This window comes from Salmo salar, chromosome 01 (assembly GCF_965601325.2).
Source record: "Salmo salar chromosome 01, fSalSal1, whole genome shotgun sequence".
NCBI lineage: Eukaryota > Metazoa > Chordata > Actinopteri > Salmoniformes > Salmonidae > Salmo > Salmo salar.
Window position 1 is genome coordinate 165,816,630 of NC_138291.1, and position 26,962 is coordinate 165,843,591.

At 41.4% G+C, this 26,962-nt stretch overlaps 2 protein-coding genes across 3 annotated transcripts; one reads left to right on the top strand and one right to left on the bottom strand.

The window, feature by feature from the left end:
• Positions 1–3,070: 3,070 nt before the first annotated feature.
• Positions 3,071–12,471, top strand: LOC106569021 (ankyrin repeat family A protein 2). Its single transcript, XM_014139956.3, has 9 exons — positions 3,071–3,213; positions 3,893–4,297; positions 4,446–4,604; positions 4,737–4,802; positions 5,012–5,109; positions 7,861–7,986; positions 8,113–8,179; positions 8,456–8,536; positions 10,927–12,471. Exons 2-9 carry the CDS (start codon positions 4,015–4,017, stop codon positions 10,980–10,982), a joined length of 936 nt encoding a protein of 311 aa, XP_013995431.1. The 5' UTR covers positions 3,071–3,213; positions 3,893–4,014; the 3' UTR covers positions 10,983–12,471.
• A 4,065-nt stretch (positions 12,472–16,536) lies between these two features.
• LOC100194627 (basic transcription factor 3-1) lies at positions 16,537–24,090 on the bottom strand. 2 transcript variants are annotated; one of them, XM_014139938.3, is made up of 6 exons: positions 23,999–24,090; positions 20,048–20,116; positions 19,805–19,918; positions 19,346–19,547; positions 18,612–18,668; positions 16,537–16,862 (listed from the first exon to the last, which is right to left on the bottom strand). In XM_014139938.3, the coding sequence occupies exons 2-6, from the start codon at positions 20,114–20,116 to the stop codon at positions 16,816–16,818; spliced, it is 489 nt and encodes a 162-aa protein (XP_013995413.1). In that variant the 5' UTR covers positions 23,999–24,090; the 3' UTR covers positions 16,537–16,815. The 2 variants fall into 2 exon arrangements, with proteins under 2 accessions (XP_013995413.1, NP_001133184.1); NM_001139712.1 differs by having other exon boundaries at positions 16,539–16,862; positions 23,934–24,014.
• Between the last annotated feature and the right edge of the window lie 2,872 nt (positions 24,091–26,962).

Sequence of the window (26,962 nt, forward strand, 5' to 3'; positions counted from 1 at the left end):
TGATACCATTGATCACCACATTCTTTTGGAGAGATTGGAAACCCAAATTGGTCTACACGGACAGGTTCTGGCCTGGTTTAGATCTTATCTGTCCGAAAGATATCAGTTTGTCTCTGTGAATGGTTTGTCCTCTGACAAATCAACTGTAAATTTCGGTGTTCCTCAAGGTTCCGTTTTAGGACCACTATTGTTTTCACTATATATTTTATCTCTTGGGGATGTCATTCGAAAACATAATGTTAAATTTCACTGCTATGCGGATGACACACAGCTGTACATTTCAGTGAAACATGGTGAAGCCCCAAAATTGTCCTCGCTAGAAGACTGTGTTTCAGACATAAGGAAGTGGACGGCTGAAAACTTTCTACTTTTAAACTCGGAGAAAACAGAGATGCTTGTTCTAGGTCCCAAGAAACAAAGAGATCTTCTGTTGAATCTGACAATTAATCTTGATGGTTGTACAGTCGTCTCAAATAAAACTGTGAAGGACCTCGGCGTTACTCTGGACCCTGATCTCTCTTTTGAAGAACATATCAAGAAGGTTTCAAGGACAGCTTTTTTCCATCTACGTAACATTGTAAAAATCAGAAACTTTCTGTCCAAAAATGATGCAGAAAAATTAATCCATGCTTTTGTTACTTCTAGGTTGGACTACTGCAATGCTCTACTTTTCGGCTACCCGGATAAAGCACTAAATTAACTTCAGTTAGTGCTAAAAACGGCTGCTAGAATCCTGACTAGAACCAAAAAAATGTGATCATATTGCTCCAGTGCTAGCCTCCCTACACTGGCTTCCTGTTGAGGCAAGGGCTGATTTCAAGGTTTTACTGCTAACCTACAAAGCATTACATGGGCTTGCTCCTACCTATCTTTCCGATTTGGTCCTGCCGTACATACCTACACGTACGCTACAGTCACAAGACGCAAGCCGCCTAATTGTCCCTAAGCAAACAGCTGGAGGCAGGGCTTTCTCCTATAGAGCTCAATTTTTATGGAATGGTCTGCCTACCCATGTGAGAGACGCAGACTCGGTCTCAACCTTTAAGTCTTTACTGAAGACTCATCTCTTCAGTGGGTCCTATGATTGAGTGTAGTCTGGCCCAGGAGTGTGAAGGTGAACGGAAAGGCTCTGGAGCAACGAACCGCCCTTGCTGTCTCTGCCTGGCCGGTTCCCCTCTCTCCACTGGGATTCTCTGCCTCTAACCCTATTACAGGCGCTGAGTCACTGGCTTACTGGTGTTCTTCCATGCCGTCCCTAGGAGGGGTGTGTCACTTGAGTGGGTTGAGTCACTGACGTGGTCTTCCTGTCTGGGTTGGCGCCCCCCCTTGGGTTGTGCCGTGGCGGAGATCTTTGTGGCCTATACTCCGCCTTGTCTCAGGATGGTAAGTTGGTGGTTGAAGATATCCCTCTAGTGGTGTGGGGGCTGTGCTTTGGCAAAGTGGGTGGGGTTATATCCTGCCTGCTTGGCCCTGTCCGGGGGTATCATTGGATGGGGCCACAGTGTCTCCTGACCCCTCCTGTCTCAGCCTCCAGTATTTATGCTGCAGTAGTTTATGTGTCGGGGGGCTAGGGTCAGTCTGTTATATCTGGAGTATTTCTCCTGTCTTATCCAGTGTCCTGTGTGAATTTAAGTATGCTCTCTCTAATTCTCTCTTTTTTTCTTTCTCTCGGAGGACCTGAGCCCTAGGACCATGCCTCAGGACTACCTGGCATGATGACTCCTTGCTGTCCCTAGTCCACCTGGCTGTGCTGCTGCTCCAGTTTCAACTGTTCTGCCTGCGTCTATGACCTGTTCATCGGACGTGCTACCTGTCCCAGACCTGCTGTTTTCAACTCTCTAGAGACAGCAGGAGCAGTAGAGATACTCTCAATGATCGGCTATGAAAAGCCAATTGACATTTACTCTTGAGGTGCTGACTTGTTGCACCCTCGACAACTACTGTGATTATTAGTATTTGACCATGCTGGTCATTTATGAACATTTGAACATCTTGGCCATGTTCTGTTATAATCTCCACCTGGCACAGCCAGAAGAGGACTGGCCACCCCTCATAGCCTGGTTCCTCTCTAGGTTTTTTCCTGGGTTTTGGCCTCTCTAGGGAGTTTTTCCTAGCCACCGTGCTTCTACACCTGCATTGCTTGCTGTTTGGGGTTTTAGGCTGGGTTTCTGTACAGCACTTTGAGATATCAGCTGATGTAAGAAGGGCTATATAAATACATTTGATTTGATATTTGCAACTTTGACCAGTGAAGGGGAACCTCTGACCACCTCAAACAAATGAGTAATTCCAGATTATTCAAGCAGACATAACACTTCAAATGGAGAGATGAACAGATTTTGCAGCACAAAGGAAACACTTAAAATAGCAAGCTAGGTCAATGCATGTTTTTAATTTGATCTGAATGGTACCATATACATTTATACATACTGTACCTTTCCCACTTCATTTTAGAATGAAATTAGCAACATAACATTTAAAAAAATCAAAGATTAGATAAACACCTACCACACTTCTGCCTGGTTCTATTTTCCTTGATAAATTGAATAATGAAACATTTCATTTGATACATGTAGATCAAGGAAAATATGTCATTATTGTTCTAAAGAACCTGTGGACTTTGAAAAATAACTTTGCATAAACCAACTTTTAGCATTTGACCAAACTGTGATCTCTAGTCTCACAGCAGTGTAACCGGTGTGAATGTAGCACAATCTATTATTCAACATTTAGAATTAAAAGGGATTAAACAAACATTGCAAAATGTCATGGTAACTTTAATTCAACATGATTTAGGTTTTTGGAGCTGACACAGGTAAAACACAGGTCCCCAAGGCCTCGACGATTTTGATGCATAGGCCTTTTGATGCATAGGCCTTTTAGAAATATCAATATTCTACATACACAACCAGACTACTGACTAAAAATCTAATTTAGAGGTGTGGTTATTTTAGCGTAATTCATTTAACCAATTCATCCATTAATTACCTTTAATTTAAACCAAAATCTGTTTAATAGGTCTTTCACTAGAAAAATATGTTTTTTCTGAATCGTATCATTCACCCATACCTTTACGATTAAATCTGTCACATGTGGAGAAAAAAAACATTGATCTGAAGAAACTGCTCATGCGCGAGAAACATCAAAACAAGCACAAAGCCAGCTGTCAAATCGTTGCAACAGCGGTGAACATTACACAAAATGTGTTACTAGGTAAGAAATCATTCTGTATTATTGTGACTCACCTTACTACGGTTTTATTTGTGCTTGTAATCAGTACGTTAGTTTGCTTGTAAGGGATTCTGCTGGGTCTGTTAGCTAGCTAACAATGCTAACTAGCTAACACTAAGCCAGAAAGACTGACGTATTTCTGACTTGGTTAGCTAGTTAGCTCTCGTTCACCCAAGAGGGCATATCTTGGGCTAGTTAACAATAACGTTAGCTAGACAGTTGGGTTTCGTAAGTCGGACAGAATTTGGTTGAAGGTCCAAGAATTAGCTAGCTAGCTCTTTTAAAACTAGCAAGTTGCATAGACAATGCTAGTCTCAACTGACGCGGAATACATGCCTTCGAACTTGTTTTTGCACGCATGTTGTTATTTAGGAATGATCATTGTCTGTTCACTTACAACCCCACTCTCTCCTGTTGGATTTATGCATAGCATCACTAACGTTACCCAGTTTTTTTTATTTTTATTGTTGACACTTATTGTTTAAAAGGTATATACACAGCACATAGACAGTAGTAATTCATGATTGGTGTAGTATTAAATATATATATTTTTTTTAAATAAAAGACATCAGCTTTGCATGCTTATAAATTGATGACATTGGCACACACTAACTTGAACTAACGTTACCACATTCTGATGTTGCTTTTGTATCCATTCTAGGCTTTTAGTATCTTCTATTGGAGACCGGATGTGGTGATCAAAGCGTTTATTTATTTACCAGATAGATCACATCCACCCGGCGCAGAGTTGACCCTCTGACTCACTGTGTCACTGTCTCGGTCATGGACACAGGTTCAGTAGCAGGTAGGACCAGTTCGGTCTCCAAAGAGATGGAGGGGATATGTGTCATGCCAGATATGAGTAACATCAAGTCGGAACACCCGGGTGGGAGTGTGGACGACACAGGTGCACAGAACGTGGCCATGGGGATCAAGTTCATCCTGCCCAACCGCTTTGATATGAACGTGTGCTCAAGGTTCGTCAAGTCGCTCAACGAGGAGGACAGCAAAAACATCCAGGACCAGGTCAATTCCGACTTGGAGGTGGCGTCTGTTTTATTTAAAGGTACCAACTGACTACCAAGTGTTGATGCACTCCTTATTAGTATTACAATGTGATTTCCATATTCGACCCCAGAAAATCAGAGGAGATATTTTGCTCCTCAATTGAGCTGAGCTGATGGTTGATGCTATATCTCTTTTTCCTCTTTCAGCCGAGTGTAATATTCAGACGTCGCCCTCACCAGGAATACAAGTGCGTCATGTTTACACCCCATCCACCACCAAACATTTCTCCCCCATCAAACAGTCGACAACACTCACCAACAAGCACCGTGGAAACGAGGTGTCCTCCACTCCTCTTCTGGTCCACTGTAAGTACCTGAGCTCATCCTAAACTAAAAAAGTTTGTCACATGTCACTTACCCTCTTAAACATAGACTACAACCTAAAACGTACTTGACTCTAACATTGAATGATACATGTGACTTATGCCTTCTTTCCAGCCCTGTCCATTCACCAGCTGGCAGCACAGGGAGAAATGGTTTTCTTGGCCAGCAGGATTGAACAAGGTGGCAATGTCCCTCAGGGTGGAGTTGTATTCATGTCTGTTTGTTAATGGTATATTGATGTTGGGCTCGTTACAACCATGAACAGTCACGTAATTAACAGTTGGTAAGATAAGAATAACATTAACTCAAATGTCTATAAAGGGCTTCACGGGTTGACTAGAAATATGTGAAACATGTTACTGACCGCTTTGATGTTTGTATCGCTGTAGAGACAGTGATTAACCTGCAGGATGAGGAAGGCTTCACCCCCCTGATGTGGGCCGCAGCACACGGACAGATAGCTGTCGTAGAGTTCCTGCTCCAGAACGTAAGAACAACATGTTGAGACATGTACTATACACTACCGTTCAAAGGTTTGGGGTCACTTAGAAATGTCCTTGTTTTTGAAAGAAAAGCACCTTTTTTTTCTCTTTCCATTAAAATAACATCAAATTGATCAGAAATACAGTGTAGACATTGTTAATGTTGTAAATGACTATTGTAGCTGGAAATTGCTTTTTTAATGGAATATCTACATCGGCGTACAGGGGCCCATTATCAGCAATCATCACTCCTGTGTTCCAATGGCATGTTATGTTAACTAATCAGATTTTATCATTTTAAAAGGCTAATTGATCATTACAAAACCAAAGAGGACAAGTACATTAGTGTCTAGTTTGAGAAACGGACGCCTCACAAGTCCTCAACTGGCAGCTTCATTAAATTGTACCCGCAAAACACCAGTCTCAATGTCAATAGTGAAGAGGCGACTCCGGGATGCTGGCCTTCTAGGCAGAGTTGCAAAGAACAGCTCTAGTTCACCCAAGAGAGGGCCTATCTTGGGCTAGCTAACATTAACGTTAGCTAGACAGTTGCGTTTCGTCTTTATTATTTCCTTAGACGTATTAGCTAACTATCAGTAAACGGAAGTCAGACAGGGATGCTGGCCTTCTAGGCAGAGCTGCAAAGAAAAAGCCATATCTGACTGGCCAATAAAAAGAAAAGATTAAGATGGGCAAAAGAACAGACACTGGACAGAGAGACACTGGACAGAGGAACTCGGCCTAGAAGGCCAGCATCCCGGAGTCGCCTCTTCACTGACGTTGAGACTGATGTTTTGCGGCTACTATTTAATGAAGCTACTCCCTTCACAGTACAGCGCAAATTGGCTCTAACCAGAATAGAAAGAGGAGTGGGAGGCTCTGGTGCACAACTGAGCAAGAGGACAAGTACATTAGTGTCTAGTTTGAGAAACGGATGCCTCACAAGTCGTCAACTGGCAGCTTCATTAAATGGTACCCGCAAAATACCAGTCTCTTTGTTTCTGGACATTTTGAGCCTGTAATCGAACCCACAAATGCAGATGCTCCAGGTACAAGTAGTCTAAAGAAGGCCAGTTTTATTGCTTCTTTAATCAGGACAACAGTTTTCAGCTGTGCTAACATAATTGCAAAAGGGTTTTCTAATGATCAATTAGCCTTTTAAAATGATGAACTTGGATTAGCTAACACAATGTGCCATTGGAACACAGGAGTGATGGTTGCTGATAATGGGCCTCTATATGCCTATGTAGATATTCCATAAAAATATCTGCCGTTTCCAGCTACAATAGTCATTTACAACAGTAACAATGTCTACACGATATTTGTGATCAATTTGATATTATTTTAATGGACAAAAAATTTGATTTTCCTTCAAAAACAAGGACATTTCTAAGTGACCTCCAACTTTTGAAGGGTGGTGTATGTGGACACCCCTTCAAATTAGTGGATTCGGCTATTTCAGCCACACCCGTCTTTGACAGGTGTATAAAATGGAGCACACAGCCATGCAATCTCTATTGAGAAACATTGGCAGTAGAATGACCTTACTGAACAGCTCAGTGACTTTCAACATGGCACTGCCATAGGATGCCACCTTTACAATAAGTCAGTTCGTAAAATTTCTGCCCTGCTAGAGCTGCCCCGGTCAACTAAGTGCTGTTATTGTGAAGTGGAAAGTCTAGGAGTAACAACTGATAAGCCGCAAAGTGGTAGACCACACAAGCTCACAGAACGGGACCGCCGAGTGCTGAATCATGTAAAAATTGTCTATCCTCGTTTGCAACACTCACTACCGAGTTCCAAACTGCCTCTGGAAGCAACGTCAGCACAAGAACTGTTCGTCGGGAGCTTCATGAAATGGGTTTCCATGGCCGAGCAGCCACACAAGCCTAAGATCACCATGCGCAATGCCAAGTGTCGGATGGAGTGGTGTAAAGCTCGCCACCATTGGACTCTGGCGCAGTCATCTGGCAGTCCGGTGGACGAATTTTGGTTTGACGAATGCTACCTGCCTGAATGCATAGTGCCAACTGTAAAGTTTGGTGGAGGAGGACTAATGGTCTGGGGCTGTTTTTCATGGTACAGGCTAGGCCCCTTAGTTCCAGTGAAGGGAAATCGTAACGCTACAGCATACAATGACATTGTAGACGATTCTGTGCTTCCAACTTTGTGGCAACAGTTTGGGGAAGGCCCTTTCCTGTTTCAGCATGACAATCCCCAGTACCCAAAGCGAGGTCCATACAGAAATAGTTTGTCAAGATTGATGTGGAAGAACTTGACTGGCATAACCAGAGTCATAACCTCAACCCCATCAAACACCTTTGGGATGAATTGGAACATCGACTGCGAGCCAGACCTAGTACCCCAACATCAGTGCCTGACCTCACCAATGCTTGTGGTGAATGGAAGCAAGTCTCTGCTGCAATGTTCCAACATCTAGTGGAAAGCCTTCCCAGAAGAGTGGAGGCTGTTATAGCTGCGAAGAGGGGACCAACTCCATATTAATGCCCACGATTTTGGAATGAAATGTTGGGCAAGCAGGTGTCCACATACTTTTGGTGATGTAGTGTAACAACCCAGCAAATGACTATTTCAGAGATATGCAGCATACAGTCAGATACTGTTACCTAAAATGTACATAAGACAGGAAAACACCACAAATAACATTAACATACTGTATACAGTATGTATTGTTGAATCCATTTAGCCCAGATGCTTTTCTCACCAATACTCTCTTCCATGTCCTCTTCCTTTAGGGAGCGGACCCCAACCTGTTGGCGAAAGGCAGAGAGAGTGCTCTGTCTCTGGCCTGCAGCAAGGGATACACAGACATCGTGAAGATGCTCATCGACTGTGGGGTGGATGTCAATGAATATGACTGGGTAGGAATGTTACATCAGGATTTTCATCTGTATTCTTGTGTATGGCTTAATTTGAATGTACAGTATGTTAAACCAATCATAGAGCAACATTTGTTCCTGTTGAAAATGTCACTCTTACGGTTTCAGAACGGAGGGGTTCCCGTACTCTACGCCGTCCATGGAAACCATTTGCGTTGTGTGGAAATTCTCCTAGGTAAGAACTGACTGACTGAGGGGCTGGAGCATGTACAGGAAGAAATGAAGCCCAGACTGACCTTCCATTCAGCAGACTTACTGTACTAACAAACCACATTGGTGGCAACTGTCACTTTCTAGATTAATGATTCTCTGACTTTTATTAACTGAGACAATATGTTGTGTTAAAAGCTTGGTCTGCGCTGATGATTTTGATGAGATATGTTGCTTATATTTAGGCTGTGTTGATCCAGGCAGGTCGTAATCTGACATTTTCCATCCTTTCCTGTCACAGAAAGTGGCGCCGACCCCACCGTTGAGTCTGACTCTGGCTTCAACGCTATGGATATGGCTGTGGCAATGGGCCATAGGAATGGTATACAAATATGCATCTCATACAGATCATATTTAGGCTATATACTTCTCATCATGAAGAACAAGTTCAAATATCATGACTAAAGAGGTCTTGTAGTCTAGGCATACATACATAAAGCAGAAATATAGCATTTCTTTATTTGTGTTATGCACGGTCTACTTACATAAAGATATTGTGCAGTGAGATTATCTTGGACTACAGTGGGGGGGGAAAATGTATTTGATCCCCTGCTGATTTTGTACGTTTGCCCACTGACAAAGAAATGATCAGTCTATAATTTTAATAGTAGGTTTATTTGAACAGTGAGAGGCAGAATAACAACAAAAAAATCCAGAAAAACACGTCAAAAATGTTATAAAATGATTTGAATTTTAATGAGGGAAATAAGTAATTGACCCCTCTGCAAAACATGACTTCGTACTTGGTGGCAAAACCCTTGTTGGTAATCAGAGGTCAGACGTTTCTTGTAGTTGGCCACCAGGTTTGCACACATCTCAGGAGGGATTTTGTACCACTCCTCTTTGCAGATCTTCTCCAAGTCATTAAGGTTTCGAGGCTGACGTTTGGCAGCTCGAACCTTCAGCTCCCTCCACAGATTTTCTTTGAGATTAAGGACGGGAGACTGGCTAGGCCACTCCAGGACCTTAATGTGCTTCTTCTTGAGCCACTCCTTTGTTGCCTTGGCCGTGTGTTTTGGGTCATTGTCATGCTGGAATACCCATCCACGACCCATTTTCAATGCCCTGGCTGAGGGAAGGAGGTTCTCACCCAAGATTTGACGGTACATGGCCCCGTCCATCGTCCCTTTGATGCGGTGAAGTTGTCCTGTCCCCTTAGCAGAAAAACACCCCCAAAGCATAATGTTTCCACCTCCATGTTTGACGATGGAGATGGTGTTCTTGGGGTCATAGGCAGCATTCCTCCTCCTCCAAACACGGCGAGTTGAGTTGATGTCAAAGAGCTCCATTTTGGTCTCATCTGACCACAACACTTTCACCAGTTGCCCTCTGAATCATTCAGATGTTCATTGGCAAACTTCAGACGGGCATGTATATGTATTCTTGAGCAGGGGGACCTTGCAGGCGCTGCAGGATTTCAGTCGTTCACGGCGTAGTGTGTTACCAATTGTTTTCTTGGTGACTATGGTCTCAGCTGCCTTGAGATCATTGACAAGATCCTCTCGTGTAGTTCTAGGCTGATTCCTCACCGTTCTCATGATCATTGCAACTACACGAGGTGAGATCTTGCATGGAGCCCCAGGCAGAGGGATATTGACAGTTCTTTTGTGTTTCTTCCATTTGCGAATAATCGCACCAAATGTTGTCACCTTCTCACCAAGCTGCTTGGCGATGGTCTTGTAGCCCATTCCAGCCTTGTGTAGGTCTTCAATCTTGTCCCTGACATCCTTGGAGAGCTCTTTGGTCTTGGCCATGGTGGAGAACTTGGAATCTGATTGATTGATTGCTTCTGTGTACAGGTGTCTTTTTTACAGGTAACAAGCTACGGTTAGGAGCACTCCCTTTAAGAGTGTGCTCCTAATCTCATCTGTATAGAAGACACCTGGGAGCCAGAAATCTTTCTGATTGAGAGGGGTCAAATACTTATTTCCCTCATTAAAATGCAAATCAATTTATAACATTTTTGACATGCGTTTTTCTGGATATTTTTGTTATTCTGTCTCTCACTGTTCAAATAAACCTACTATTAAAATTATAGACTGATCATTTCTTTGTAAGTGGGCAAATGTACAAAATCAGCAGGGGATCAAATACTTTTTTACCCCACTGTATGTTTAAAGAAATACAGGGGTATTTGGTGAGTTCCTTCTTGTCTGTGTATAACAGTAATCCCTTCCCCCCCCACATCCCCTCTTCCGCAATCAGATTTCTGGGTTTTGATACAATTATGCAAATGAGGCCATCTTAGCGGGATCTCCTCTGATTCTAACAGTCTGGTCCACGGGTTTCACTAGGCCTGACTAGGATCAGAATAAACATTTTTTTATAGTGCTGTGTTTGCCAAGGATAAACATGTCATCTGTTATGGCATCAGATCCCACTTTACAAACCATGCTCAACTAACATCCAAGATTTCATGACTTGGATGTTAGTCCCATGGTATGAACAGGGATTTAACGTTTTAAAATGCTGGCATTTTGGAGCTGTAATTCAATTATCTTTTCTCAGTTTGAGGATAGCTTTAACTAACTAGCATTCCTATTTACATTTAATGAACCCTACCAGATACTTGCTTTTTTTGTTTGCTCAATACTCACCAAACTTTCAGATATTTGCTTTTCATTTCTTTTAACTTCTAAAACCTCAATTGTTGCATAATATCTCTGTGCAGTAGTAGGCTATGGCTGAAACATGTCTCTCTTCTCTGAACAGTTCAACAGGTGATGGAGGCCCACCTACTGAAGCTGCTGATGGGGATCAGAGAGTAACCCACTAACCTGGGGCACAAGAGGAGGGACTGCCTGTGAATGGAAATACAGTGGACACCATAAAGAAAAGAGAAATAAGGCTGAGGACAATTGTGGATCATGTTTGAGACTGTTATCTTTTAAGGTGAAGCACAGGTGGGAATGGTTTTGATGAAGCATGTGAGTATTTATGGAGACATGCAACTCAAATGTGTCAGTTTCAGGCCACGGTTTTGGTTTTCTTTGAGTTTAGTTTGTTACAATGTAAATAAGTTTTGAGCCAAATGCTAATGTAAGAAAGTAGTGCTTAAACCCAAACGTCTGCTCTAATCATGCATTGATATCAATGGAAGATTTTTGTGAAAGTTTAAGTGCACACTTTTCATTTGAGAATTTTGCTCAAGTAACGGGTAAACACTATAAAGTTGGGATGAAATTAAGTAGATCAAATGGATTGCTTTGGGGAAAATGTGTGGATGCTTCTGTAGGTAGGATGTTTTAATTTGTTTTTGTTTATGACTGACTTACATTGGAGGAAATGGGTTGTTTTCAATCAAAATGGTAAAAAAGAAACAGCTTAACAAGAGCACTTTCTCAAGCAAAAATGTTGCTAGGACTGTCTGGGAGTGGTCTAAGTGGAGAGGGGAAACTAACTGTTATTGGCAGAGGTTTGGAACTACTTCTTATTGCTCCATTAATGGATTTACCGCCTGGTGATGTCATAGGCAGGCAAAAACTCCAACCCACCAAAACAGGCTGAAGTTTCAGGTAGTCTTTTCAAACAACTCTTACACTACAATTGCATAATTTTCACAGTATTATTCCAACCTCAATGTGGAAAGATATATTAAACACAGGAAAATCATGTTTTTGCCTGCACTGGGCCTTTAAGCCTTTAACATACCATCCAAGGGTAAATGAGTGTTCAAAATATTGCTGGTGCTGCTTTTTTGGTATTGTAAATAAAGTTTTTTTTTTTTTTTAATCACTTTTCATTAACATTGTAAACCATCTTGAGAGGGATAATCCACCCCTGTCAATTTGGTGAAATCTTATGTTCTATCAATGGGTAAAATTACTTTCCCCGTGATTTAACTTCTAACTGGTCTGTGTGAAATCAGGAAATAGTGTAGTAATGCATCATAGCTACAATAAAGACAGTACAGTAAGAAGATGGGCAGAAACTGGTTCTCCGATAAAATCCTTGATACCACTTGGCTAGCTAAGCTCATGCGCAGAAACACGTTATTGGGTTGTGCCTCGCGCAAGTGCATGCCGTCAAGTCAAAGGCACTCAAATACATTTGTATTGGGTCACATGCACATAATGCTTGTGTTCATAACTCCAGTGCAGTAGTATCTAACAAAACAAAGTTGCTTAGGAGCTAGAAGCAGAGCTGCCATGTCTGTCGTGATCTCCATCGATATAAAGTTGTTTTTTAAGAAAATGAAAACATGTCATTTTGTCACTTTACCGAGGTTGGGGTAATAAAATGTTCAAATACTTAGGCCATTGTCTCGATTCTAGGTTGTGCCTTTAAATTGGAAAATGAACTAAGGAAGAATTTGTGATTTTCTCATTGACTTCTCAAACCCCGGCCTGGTCTGCTTGTCAAGGGTTCCCGGAAGTCTCGTGATCTTGCGCTCGGTTTATAATCTCAATGTACTAGATAGGGGATAACACAATTACATTTCATAACATTTCAACTATTACCTGCACTCCAGATCGTCAAATCAGTCAATATATGGTATGGGCATATTTGTCTAGAACACATTCATCCGTTTATATCATGACAAAGTATATATTACGCTTAGATGTGCTCAATTTAGTTTTTCCTTAAAATACAATCTCAGGTTTTTGTTGCCATACCTACGTACTCTGCACTCACTCTGGGCAGAGACGAACTGTAAACTGAACTCTTGAGATACTCTTAATAAATGTGTTTATGCGATTATACAGCAAGCTACATAACATGCTGATATTGACTTACAGTTGAAGTCGGAAGTTTACATACACTTAGGTTGGAGTCATTAAATCTCCTTTTTCAACCATTCCACAAATGTTTTGTTAACAAACTATAGTTTTGGCAAGTTGTTTAGGATATCTACTTTGCGCATGACACAAGTAATTTTTCCAACAATTGTTTACAGACAGATTATTTCACTATATAATAATTCACTGTATCACAATTCCAGTGGGTCAGAAGTTTACATAGACTAAATTGACTGTGCCTTTAAACAGCTTGAAAAATTCCAGAAAATGATGTCATGGCTTTAGAAGATTCTGATAGGCTAATTGACATAATTTGAGTCAATTGGAGGTGTACCTGTGGATGTATTTCAAGGCCTACCTTCAAACTCAGTGCCTCTTTGCTTGACATAATAGGAAAATCAAAAGAAATCAGTAAAGATCTCAGAAAAAAATTGGAGACCTCCACAAGTCTGGTTCATCCTTGGGAGCAATTTCCAAACGCCTGTAGGTACCACGTTCATCTGTACAAACAATAAGTGCGCAAGTATAAACCCCATGGGACCACGCAGCTGTCATGCCGCTCAGGAAGGAGACACGTTCTGTCTCCTAGAGATGAACGTACTTTAGTGCGAAAAGTGCAAATCAATCCCAGAACAACAGCAAAGGACCTTGTGAAGATGCTGGAGGAACAGGTACAAAAGTAGCTATATCCACAGTAAAACGAGTCCCATCTCGACATAACCTGAAAGGCCGCTAAGCAAGGAAGAAGCCACTGCACCAAAACCGCCATAAAAAAAGCCAGACTACGGTTTGCAACTGTATATGGGGACAAAGATCATACTTTTTGGAGAAATGTCCTCTGGTCTGATGAAACAAAAATAGAACTGTTTGGCCATAATGACCATCGTTATGTTTGGAGGAAAAAGGGGGAAGCTTGCAAGCCGAAGAACACCATCCCAAACGTGAAGCACAGGGGTGGCAGTATCATGTGGTGGTGGTGCTTTGCTGCAGGAGGGCCTGGTGCACTTCACAAAATAGATGGCATCATGAGAAAGGAAAATTATGTGGATATATTGAAGCAACATCTCAAGACATCAGTCAGAAAGTTAAAGCTTGGTCGCAAATGGGTCTTCCAAATGCACAATGACCCAGAGCATACTTCCAAAGTTGTGGCAAAATGGCTTAAGGCCAACAAAGTCAAGGTATTGGAGTGGCCATCACAAAGCCCTGACCTCAATCCTATAGAAAATGTATGGGCAGAACTGAAAAACTGTGTGCGAGCAAGGAAGCCTACAAACCTGATTCAGTTACACCAGCTCTGTCAGGAGGAATGGGCCAAAATTCACCCAACTTATTGTGGGGAGCTTGTGGAAGGCTACCCGAAACATTTGACCCAAGTTAAACAATTTAAAGGCAATGCTAACAAATACTAACTGATTGTATGTAAACTTCTGACCCACTGGGAATGTGATGAAAGAAATAATAGCTGAAATAAATCATTCTCTCTACTATTATTCTGACATTTCACATTCTTAAAATAAAGTGGTGATGCTAACTGACCTAAAACAGGGGATTTTTACTAGGATTTAATGTCAAGAATTGTGAAAAACTGAGTTTAAATGTATTTGGCTAAGGTGTATGTAAACTTCTGACTTCAACTGTAGGTATTATAGTGTGTAGATACATTAGCTAGCCACCCCAGAGAGCAGTGCATTATAGGTTTTGTAGTCGAGTTGAACTGCAATGGATTTCCACAACGACTTTGTTGCTACCAATATTATAACGACAAATTGAAACATTTCACAAAAAATATTGTTTTCACAGTGGTATCTAACGCTATTATAGAAATGAGTGGCTTGGTTTATCCCTTCTACCAAGTGTAATGCACAGATGCAAGTCATTTGGACAAAGGGCCTTTTGAAGATACACTACATGGCCAAATGTGGACACCTGCTTATCGAACATCTCATTGAAAAGCATGGGCATTTAATATGGAGTTGGTCCCCCCTTTGCTGGTCGAAAAGCCTTCAACAATTTCAACAATACATGTACTGTATACATTATGTTAATGTTATTTGTGGTGTTTTCCTGTCTTATGTACTATGTGCATTTTAGGTAACAGTATCTGACTGTATGTTGCTGCATATCTCTGAAATAAAGTCATTTGCTGGGTTGTTACACTACATGGCCAAAAGTATGTGGACACCTGCTAGCTGAACATCTCATTCCAAAATCATGGGCATTAATATGGAGTTGGTCCCCCTTTGCTGCTACAACAGCCTCCACTATTCTGGGAAGGCTTTCCACTAGATGTTGGAACATTGCTATGAAGACTTGCTTCCATTGAGCCACGAGCATCAGTGAGGTCAGGCACTGATGTCGGGCGATTAGGCCTGGCTCGCAGTTGACGTTCCAATTCATCCCAAAAGGTGTTTGATGGGGTTGAGGTCAGGGCTCTGTGCAGGCCAGTCAAGTTCTTCCACACCAATCTTGACAAACCATTACTGTATGGACCTCGCTTTGTGCAACGGGGGATTGACATGCTGAAACAGGAAAGGGCCTTCCCCAAACTGTTGCCACAAGGTTGGAAGCACAGAATCGTCTATAATGTATTTGTATGCTGTAGCGATAAGATTTCTCTTCAATGGAACTAAGGAGCCCAAACCATGAAAAACTGCCCCAGACCATTATTCCTCCTCAAACTATACAGTTGGCACTAAGCATTCAGGCAGGTAGCATTCTCCTGTCATCCCCCAAATCCAGATTTGTCCGTCGGACTGCCAGTTGGTGAAGCTCGATTCATCATTCCAGAGAATGCGTTTCCACTGCTCGAGTCCAATGACGGCAAGCTTTACACCACTCCAGCTGACGCTTGGCATTGCACATGGTGATCGTTTATGTGTGGCCGCTCGGCCATGGAAACCCATTTCATGAAGCTCCCAACAAACGGTTCTTGTGCTCATTTTGTTTCTATAAGTTTGGAATGCTGTAGTGTGTTTCAGCACTCAGCGGTCCCGTTCTGTGAACTTGTGTGGTCTATCACTTCGCGGCTGAGCCGTTGTTGCTCCTAGACGTTTCCACTTCACAGTAACACCACTTATAGTTGACGGGGGCAGCTCTAGCAGGCCAGGAATTTGACAAACTGACTTGTTGGAAAGGTGGCATCTTATGACAGTGCCACATTTAAAGTCACTGAGCTCTTCAGTACGGGCTATTCTACTGCCAATGTTTGTCTATGGATATTGCATAGCTGTGTGCTTGAGTTTATACACCTGTTAGTAACAGGTGTGGCTGAAATACCCAAATCCACTAATTTGAAGGTGTCGTCCAAATAATTTTTGGTCATACTTACCAACATTAGTCAAGATAGCAGTCACGGTCAACGCTACCCCATGTCAGCTCGAGCATAAATTACCTTAACTTCACATCGTCGTCTGTCTAGTGTGCTGCTCTATAGCATGCTTTAGATCAAATCCTGGCTTTAGGGTGCAACTAAGAAGGTAAACAGGCAGATGTATGTTCATTTAAAATACACAACCGATAAGAGGAATCACCTTTGTCCCCTTATTTCAAGTAATCAGATAAAACACCACAATTCTCTTAGTTGACAATAACAAAATGTTTATTCCAGATATTGTTTCAGCCAGACTGCAAAGAAATGAGGTTCAGTAACATGGAGGAAACTGCTGAAGAGACCTCGAACCTCAGAGAGACAACATACAGTAACGTACGTACAACCTCTCACTGACTCTCAAACTGGACACGGACAGCAGTGCACAAAATAGCATTTGGAGAATCGGTTGGCAAGAAAAAGAACGCCTTGTGCCCACCCCACGGCCAAGTCAAGTCCTGTTGACACTCTCCTGAAGGTCTGTTGTTTCCTTTAGTTTGCCTCATCCTTAGAAGCCTCGTCAAAATTCTCCACCAGATCTGAAACAACAACAGTAAGTTACATGTCAGTCAGGGAAAGAAACAAGCAGTACTCTCTCCAAACATACATGCTTCCATCAGTCTTTCCACTGGTCTCAGTCCACTTAAGAAAAAAATGGTGTTTTACCTGAAACATGATCCCAGATATAATTTCTACCCCCCCAATAATCTGATAAATCTGTCGGGTGCATATTTGGCTCGGTGGGGTCGAGGGTTATAATCGAAACAATTCTAAAGGTCTGAATATAATTTAAAGTGGGGGTGGGAAACTAAACTCTGGTAATGACATGATGGCAGACCGCTAACCCCGTGTCATCGGGCTTCAACCGCTCCTCACGCTGAATGAGAGTTATTGTTTGTTACATTTGTGAAAACGTTGGGTTACGAGAAGAGGAGAGCCTTGGGAAAAGCCGTGGGTAACTAATGGCGACCTCATGTGTATGGACCATTTTTCTCCACAAAGAAAAGCAAACGGTGCTTTCAGAACTCATAAACAACATTTCAAACACTAAACCCACCACCCCAACTCCAATCACCATCAAGTGTTCAGTCATCGTTAGATCCCCTTAGCATGACCCCCTTCACTTCCCAAAAGTAAGCAAACCTGCCACGCTTCTATTATCTGCAGGAAAATACAAGTCACACAGACATAGGAGAAAGTATAAATTACCACAATGTGAAATAACACTACACGTGGTTGTTGTGGAGACCCACAGGAGCACGTCACAGAGCAAAAACTCGTGTGTCTAGGACAAAAAGCCATTGTTGAAGATACCTACACAATCTCTATGGTCACGTTGAAATAAGGAAGGAGGAAAAAGAATCAATAACTGGAGATGTCTATCCATGCCAAGAGGGTGGGAGTGGGATGGCATCAAATCAACTGCAAGAGGCTGGTGTGACTCTCACACACAATGATGCCACAATTACTGCACTTCCACATAAGACTAAAGGCGCCCGCATGCTTCCCAGACAAAACAGTTTGGAAAAGTTTGTGCGTATATTATGACAACATTGTGACCTTTTCGTTCATTTTGGACTTAGGTGACTGTTTTTCAGCTGTTTGGGCACACTACATTTTTTTCTGGAGGTAAACTGAAATTGGTAGCCGAAGTCTATGCCCCTTCGTCGGTGATTGGTCAACAGTAGGGCTTCTTCAATAAGTCTTGTCATTCAGCGAGAGACAACTCGTTTTCATGTAAATTTGTTTGAGAAATACTGCAAACATCTTAGTTAGATGTAAAATTCCTGACTAAGATCTCCTTGTCAAAAATGTCAAAAAAAAGTACAGATTTATTGAGTTATCTTAGATTGATTCAAGACTATTTTGAGGCCTTTTAAAACGAACAAGCAATACTATTGTCACTTTTTTCTCATTTTTCAAGCTGAGGTCTTTTCAGGGAGTATGCGAGCACCCTCGTTTGGGCCGCCAGCCGAACTGAAGCATGCTGACGCCTTTACCCCAAACCAGTGTGTCGTCGGTGTTTTATGTTAATGAAAGCTCCAGGGTAATTGTGTTTCCATCAGGAGTGTGACAAGACTTGTGACAAGACTTGTAGTGAGCAGAATCAACAACCTCTGCAACATCAAGACAGTTGCTTTGTGAGAAGGTGTTCCAAGTTCACAGTTGACTATTGTTTTGTAAATTACAAATGAAAAGTACCAGTCAGCATTTTGGGTAACACCAGGGATGTAAACTCAATGAACAATCATGACCTCTTAACTGTGAGATGGCTGTTCATGACCCACCTGGAACATCATCATCTTCCTCCTCTATGGGGGCGATTGGTGCTTTTCCATCTCCAGCTGTGAGGAAGAAATAAGAGATGTTACAAACCTGTTGCAGAGCTATGTACAAATGCCTCTGGTCTTCAGTAAGTTGTATACAATACATGATCATGACCTTTATAAAATAGTCTGTTTAAACAAATGGTATTTCTATTTCAATGTCAGTGCCTGCCCAGTGCTCAAAATCAATCCAAGACCCTTCAGCCCTACATCAAATCCCCCCCCCATCCCAAAACTTTGAGATTGCTACTGTGCATGCCTATCTGTTTTTTTATTACCAATTTGCCTCCTCACACACACTTATGCTAAAGAAATGTCTTTACTACCTGTGGCCAAGTCAAACAGATGAGGTAAAGCCTATGTTGAAATGTCAATAAAATGCATGGCCTTGAAACAAACAGCCTCCCTCTCAAAGATATCAAAACAAAGTGACAACAAAAGTGCTGTCCTTCAAAAACCAAAACACAGGCCATATTTCCCCTAAAAACAGACTCTCCTGAGCCATTAGAACCAATGGTGTATTCATTAGTCTGTTTCCTAAGCAAAAAGTGTAAAAAATTATTACTCCAAACAGAGAAAGAAAAAAATCTCACTCACACTCTCACTCCCTCCCCATCTCACTCCCTCCCCATCTCACTCCCTCCCCATCTCACTCCCTCCCCATCTCACTCCCTCCCTCCCACAGCCCCACGTACCCTGTTTGGGCAGAGCCTCAGCCAGTCTCCGGAGGCTAGTCAGACTGTCTGCTCCCAGCTGGTTGAGGATGCTGGGGAGCATCTCTGTCAGCTGCTTGGTCTCGGCGTGGCCAGTGATGGTGAAGGTGTTGGCTGCCAGGGAGGCCTGTACTTTGGGGTTGTTGAAGTGGATCACTGTCCCCTGGTTCGTGAACATGTTCACCTGCAAGGAACAGAGGAGAAATGAGAATGTGATGTTACTCGCAGTTATAGACATACACTCTGAAAGACTAGACACCTCCCTTTCTGAAGACTCAAATACAACAGCTAGCTAAAGTGGGCCTTGAAATGAACCCTCCTTTGCTCTCAAAGAAATCAGTGGGTTCCAATTTCATACCAATTAAAGTACTCAAACATCCATTTAAAAAGGGATGGTTACAGAGGGAGAGAGGACCAGTCTAACCCTGGACCAGACCTTACCTCTTCAATGCCAGAGATGTTGTTGACTCCTAGTTTCTTTAGGGAGAACTGAAGTTTCTTGTCATCTGCAGTTGCAGTTCTGTGCACAACCTTCTTCTTTCTGCGAGCAGTGCCCTGTAAAAGAGAACAGATAGAATCAAGTACCTGATATTTTAACACGTGTGAGACATGAGCTTCATATTGACAGATTTTTCTAAACATTCACTCTGAAGAAACAATTGATTGGTGTGAACAGCTTCTTACCTTGCCGCCGATGCGGACTTGTGCCTGAAGTTTGGCAAGTTTTTCTTGATTCATTATTATTTCTTTCATCTGAAATAGACACAGTATGTGTTGAGTTATTATATCACCGCATCTATAACTGTCCTTTTGTTTCTGGTTATGTAACATTACATTTTGAAAAACATTTGCAAACCCTGCCTCACTTAACTCGCTAGGCCTTTATTTTAAAAATATTATATATATATATATTTATTTATTAGGGACGCACAATATAATTGGTGAACATATCGGAATCGGCCAATACTAGCTAGAAATGCCAACATCGGTATCGGCCGATGTCTAGTTTAACACCAATGTGCAAAACCGATGACAAAGCTGACGTGCATACCTATATAACTTAGGTACATGATGTAACGACGCCACGTAAACTTTTGCGCTATACGTGCAACACAGCATTCCTAAACTAGCCCATAATGTCTGCTGTGTGGATCGAGCAGTCAACAAGTCGAGCAGTCATTTGGAAGAGTAACACCATTTCAGCGAGACAATTCAAAGGCGAAATCCATTAAAGCCAGGATAATAGAATTCATTGCCCTTGACAATCAACCATTTTCCGTCGTGGGTGATGTTGGCTTTCGCTGACTGGTTGAGCACCGGTACACACTACCAAGTGCGCTATTGTTCAGATGTTGCCCTACCGGGGTTGCACAGTAATAGCGTCACTGCTATTAGCTTCACGACATACATACTATGGAACGCCGTTTGGGTCTTTGCCTGTCAAAAAATATAGAGTAACACTGTCAAAGCTGTACAAAAAAGTCTGCAAACAAGCAAACACCGGCCACGAACGATGTGTTTACAATGGCGCATTGGTAATGAAGCATCATTTTTTCAACCACAACTTCTGGGGTACCTAGCTAGCACCAATACAACCAGCCTGAAAACAATGACCAGTAGAAACTGCAGTCATTTTCATTATTCTTAGCAATGATTTAGTAATCCTTGTAAGTATTAGCTAGGTTGTCACTTGTTGTTCGCCTATTGAAATTGAACTTCAGTTCATGAAAATAAATAGCTGGCCAGCTACTTAACCCCGTTGTCCAAAGCTATCTTTATAAGCAGCAGCTAGCATCATCTTTTTTATTTTATTTCACCTTTATTTAACCAGGTAGGCAAGTTGAGAACAAGTTCTCATTTACAACTGCGACCTGGCCAAGATAAAGCAAAGCAGTGTGACACAGACAACAACACAGAGTTACACATGGAGTAAACAATAAACAAGCCAATAACACAATAAACAAGTCAATGATACAGTAGAAAAAAGAAAGTCTATATAGAGTGTGTGCAAAAGGCATGAGGTAGGCAATAAATAGGCCATAGGAGCGAACAATTACAATTTAGCAGATTAACACTGGAGTGATAAATGAGCATATGATTATGTGCATGTAGAGATACAGGTGTGCAAAAGAGCAGAAAAGTAAATAAAATAAAAACAGTAAGGGGGTGAGGTAGGTAGATGGGGTGGGCAATGCACAGATGGACTATGTACAGCTGCAGCGATCGGTTAGCTGCTCAGATAGCTGATGTTTAAAGTTGGTGAGGGAAGTAAAAGTGGCTAGTGGGGCTCAACCACGGGGGACCAGTACGAAAAAAAATGAAATGTATGCATTCACTACTGTAAGTCGCTCTGGATAAGAGCGTCTGCCAAATGACTAAAATGTAAATATAAAATGTTGTGTTGTGTTGTGAAGCTAGCCACAATAAGGATTAGGCACAACAGTAGAATTTGCAGTTTGCCTTCAAAATAAAAGTGTGTCATTGACAGTGATGCAAATGAATACAAATAGTAGAATTATGTCATGCTTTTATTTTGAAGGTTAACCGCAAAGTCCATTATTGTGGCTAGTCCTTTTTGTGGCTAGCTTCACATAGATGGGTCCGACCATTAATCAAATAAGAACTGTTTTATAAATGAGGGTTATTTTAGATGATGACGCCTAGCTATAGAGTTAGCTAGCTAACTATAGCTACTGAAACCGATAATGTCGTTTTTCTATGTTTTTGGGGAAGAACATTGTTTGCATCCATGAGCTCTCTAGCTTTTTTTTATGACCAGCACTGTAGGTGCGTGAGACCACATTACCAGTGTGATAACATACCCATCGATGAATCGTTGTGACATATGAAATACGAGTGATAGTTATTACACATTGATTACACTATGTAAAAAATGTATGAACGGGTAAAATTATGTGACGTGCAGTCATATTCAGGTCGTCATTGGTCAACAAGCTTATTTTTTTACGCGCAAAGACTCAAACGACATTCCATAGAAAAGACCCAAATGGCGTTCCATGAAATCCTGGTTGAGAATGAAACGACTGACCAAATGAACAACGAAACAGCACAACAAGTAGTGAAAGAAATAGGTTTTGATTATGTTTTACTGGAAATGGGGACATACGTAAATGCCAACAAAATAACTTTTTGGTCAGTGTGGTGTGTGTGTGTCTGTAACCTTTATTTAACTAGGCAGTTAAGAACAAATTCTTATTTACAATGACGGCCTACCCCAGCCAAACCCGGACGACGCTGGGCTAATTGTGTGCCGCCCTATTGGACTCCCAATCACGGCTGGATGTGATACAGCCTGGATTCGAACCAGCAACTGTAGTATCACCTCTTGCACTGAGATGTAGTGACGCCTCTTGCACTGAGATGCAGTGCCTTAGACCGCTGCATCCATGTGTGTGTTAACTATTTAACTTTACTAGAATGCTTAAAAATACTAGAATGCTTAAAAAATTGTAAATATCGGTTATCGGTATCCTTTTGGCAAAGACAATATCGGCCAAAAATGTAATATCGGTGCATATATATATATATATTTATTAGCTACAAACATCACACATAAGTACATGTAGCCTGGCTATCTTAATTGTGTCATAAAATACAAGTTGAAGGCACACGCCTAGGCAAGTGAGTATTAGTACTCTGTTCATGTAAATTAGCAAATACCCCAAAAGCAGCTAATCAAGATTATGGTTGGAAGTGAAGGCTGCGGTATGTCTTCTAAACTGCCTGTTGAGCAGTACAGTGTCGTCTAGCAGCTGCCATTAACTAGCTAGATAATTACAGTAGAAGTAGAATGCGAAAAAGTTAAGACGCTTCCTACAGACCTGCAAACAAAACAAACGATTCGAGGTTTCCTAGTAAGTTAATGACAGACGGCTTACAAATTAATAAACTGTACCTAATGTTACCTAGTTGTCGTTTGTCTGCTTGACTGAGACTATCAACCAATTTACCAGTAACGTTAGTTAGCAAGTTAGGGCGGCAGGTAGCCTAGTGGTTAGAGTGTTGGACTAGTAACCGAAAGGTTGGAAGGTTGAATCCCCGAGCTGACAAGGTACAAATCTGTCGTTCTGAACAAGGCAGTTAACTGTTCCTAGACCGTCATTGAAAATAAGAATTTGTTCTTAACTGACTTGCCTAGCTAAATAAAGGTAAAATACAAATATCTGTCCGGATATGGGTGCTAGCCAGTTGGTTAATAATAGGTCATTATAACGGTTATCTAATGCTAACATTCGCAAACTAGCTACCTACAGAAGTTAAGAGCGGAATATGGTGAGAAAATTGAAAACCTTGACCATCGACACGCCTGCTAAATATCTACAAGCATTTGAGAGATTGACGATTACCACTGATAAGTATAAGCCAGATATTAAACGATTTAGTTAACGGGCCTTGTGCCGCTGCTGGCTAGATATCAGGCTAACAGGTTAGCCAACGTTAGAAAGGGGCCTGTTGGACTCCACCTCTCAAGTCTACACTCGTTTACGAGGTCCCCGTGAAAACAAACTCCAAGATTTTCACCGGTCTGATAACCAAGGATATTGTTTACCTTGTGTCGTTGAAGAATGGCAGAAACAGTGCAGGAAAGAAGGTATTTTAGAGCTCCTAACTGACCTGCACACTAGCAGCGCGCACACGCGGGGAGCAAGATGGAAGCGAAAGAGGCTGGAGGAAGTGACGTGCGGGCAGAGGTGCAACCGTGAGAAGGGCGGATGAGCCAGTAAAATGGCCCTATCTCTAACTAAAAGACCAAGGGAGTGCCCTGTCCTGCCCTCACCAATATAACATTTATTTCAGGAAATTACATTATTAATTTGACTAGATTGAATAGCAAGCTTTTATATATATATATATCAAGTTCATATTTATATCCAAAAACTGCTTTTTACATTGGCGTGTGATGTTCAGAACATGTATTCCCACCAAAAACTTCCGGTGAATTTACCAAATTACTCATCATAAACGTTGACAAAATAGATAACAATTATTTTAAGAATTATAGATACAGAACTCCTTTATGCAATCGCTATGTCAGATTTTAAAATAGCTTTTCGGCGAAAGCACATTTTTCAATATTCTGAGTACATAGCTCAGCCATCATGGCTAGCTATTTTGACACCCGCCAAGTTCGGGGCTCACTAAACTCAGAATTAGTATTAGAAATATTGTATTACCTTTGCTGATCTTCGTCAGAATGCACTCCCAGGACTGCTACTTCCACAACAAATGTTGTTTTTGTTCCAAATAATCCATAGTTATGTCCAAATACCTCCGTTTTGTTCGTGCGTTCAGGTCACTTTCCAAAGGGTAACGCGCGAGCGCATTTCGAGACAAAAAAAGTCTAAATGTTCCATTACCGTACTTAGAAGCATGTCAAACGCTGTTTAAAATCAATTTTTATGGTATTTTTCTCGTAAAATAGCGATAATATTCCAACCGGGCAATAGTGTATTCATTCAAAGAGGAAAAGAAAAAACAGCGTGCATGCGGGAACGCGCATATCCAAACTCTTTGTCCCCAGGCAGACCACTGAGAAACTGAGCAACTATACTCTGCCCAGAGACAGGAGACGGCTCAATCCGTTTTCTGAAGGCTTTAGACAGCCAATGGAAGCCTTAGAAAGTGCAACGTAACCCCACAGATACTGTAGTTTCCATAGAGAATCAAAAGAAGAACTACAATTCTCAGACAGGCCACTTCCTGCTTGGAATTTTCTCAGGTTTTTGCCTGCCATATGAATTCTGTTATACTCATAAACACCATTCAAACAGTTTTAGAAACTTCAGAGTGTTTTCTATCCAAATCTACTAATAATATGCATATTCTCGTTTCTGGGCAAGAGTAGTAAGCAGTTTAGTTCGGTACATTTTTTATCCGGCCGTGAAAATACTGCCCCCTATCCTAAACAGTTTATTAAATATATTTTCTTCTCACCCATCGACACACAATACCCCATAATGACAAAGTGAAAACATGGTTTTAGAAATTTTACCAAATTTATTGAAAATTAAATACAGAATGTATTCACACCTCTGTTAGAATCCCCTTTGGAAGCCATTACAGCTGTGAGTCTTTCTAGGTAAGTCTCTAAGAGCCTGGATTGTACAATATTTGCACATTATTCTTTTAAAAATTCTTCAAGCTCTGTCAAGTTGGTTGTTGGTCATTACTAGAAAGCCATTTCAAGTCTTACCATAGATTTTCAAGCCGATTTAATTCAAAACTGTAACTTGGCAACTCAGGAATATTCAATGTCATCTTGGTAAGCATATTATATATATTTGGCCTTGTGTTTTAGGTTATTGTCCTGCTGATTTCTCTACCAGTGTCTGTTGGAAAGCAGACTGAACAAGGTTTTCCTTTAGGATTTTTCCTGTGCTTAGCTCTATTCCATATCTTTTTATCCAAAAAAACTCCCTAGTCCTTGCCGATGACAAGCATACCCATAACATGATGCAGCCACCACCATGCTTGAAAATATGAAGAGTGGTACTCAGTAATGTATTGTGTTGGATTTGCCCCAAACATAACACTTTGTATTCAGGACATAAAGTTTGTTTCTTTGCCACATTTTTTGCAGTTTTACTTTAGTGCATTATTGCAAACAGGATGCATGTTTTGACATTTTATTGTGTACAGGCTTTTTTCTTTTCACTGTCATTTATGTTAGTATTGTGGATTAACTACAATGTTGTTGATAATGCGTTTTCTCCTATCACAGCCATGAAACTCTGTAACTGTTTTGAAGTCACTACTGACATCATGGTGAAATCCCTGAGCGGTTTCCTTCCTCTCCGGGAACTGAGTTAGGATGGACGCCTGTATCTTTGTAGTGACTGGGTGTATTGAAACACCATCCAAAGTGTAATTAATGACTTCACCATGCTCAAATGGATTTTTATCCATCTACCAATAGGTGCCCTTCTTTCCAAGGCATTGGATAACCTCCCTGGTCTTTCTGGTTGAATTCACTGCTCGACTGAGGGACCTTACAGACAATTGCATGTGTGGGGTACAGAGATGAGGCAGTCATTCAAAAATCATGTTAAACACTATTATTGCACACAGTGTGAGTCCATATAACTTATTATGAGACTTGTTAAGCACATGTTTACTCCTGAACTTACCTAGGCTTGCCATAACAAAGGGGTTGGATACTTATTTACTCAAGACATTTTCGGTTTTATATTTTTTATTAATTTGTAGACATTTCTTAAAACATAATTCCACTTTGACATTATGGGGTATTGTGTGTAGGCCAGTGACACAAAATCTCACAAAATGTGGAAAAAGACAAGTGGTGTGAATACTTTCTGAAGGCACTATAGATATCTTTATTATAAATAATACTATATCACCCTTGACAGTGTGATGCTGAAGTGTTAAAAATGTCTCAACTTCAACGTGCCCCATTCTCCCCTATACTCTCTCTCACATACACACATACACACACACACACACACTTTCTCTCTCTCTCTCTCTCTCTCTCTCTCTCTCTCTCTCTCTCTCTCTCTCTCTCTCTCTCTCTCACACACACACACACACGACACACGACACATCATGCCTGATCACGGACAT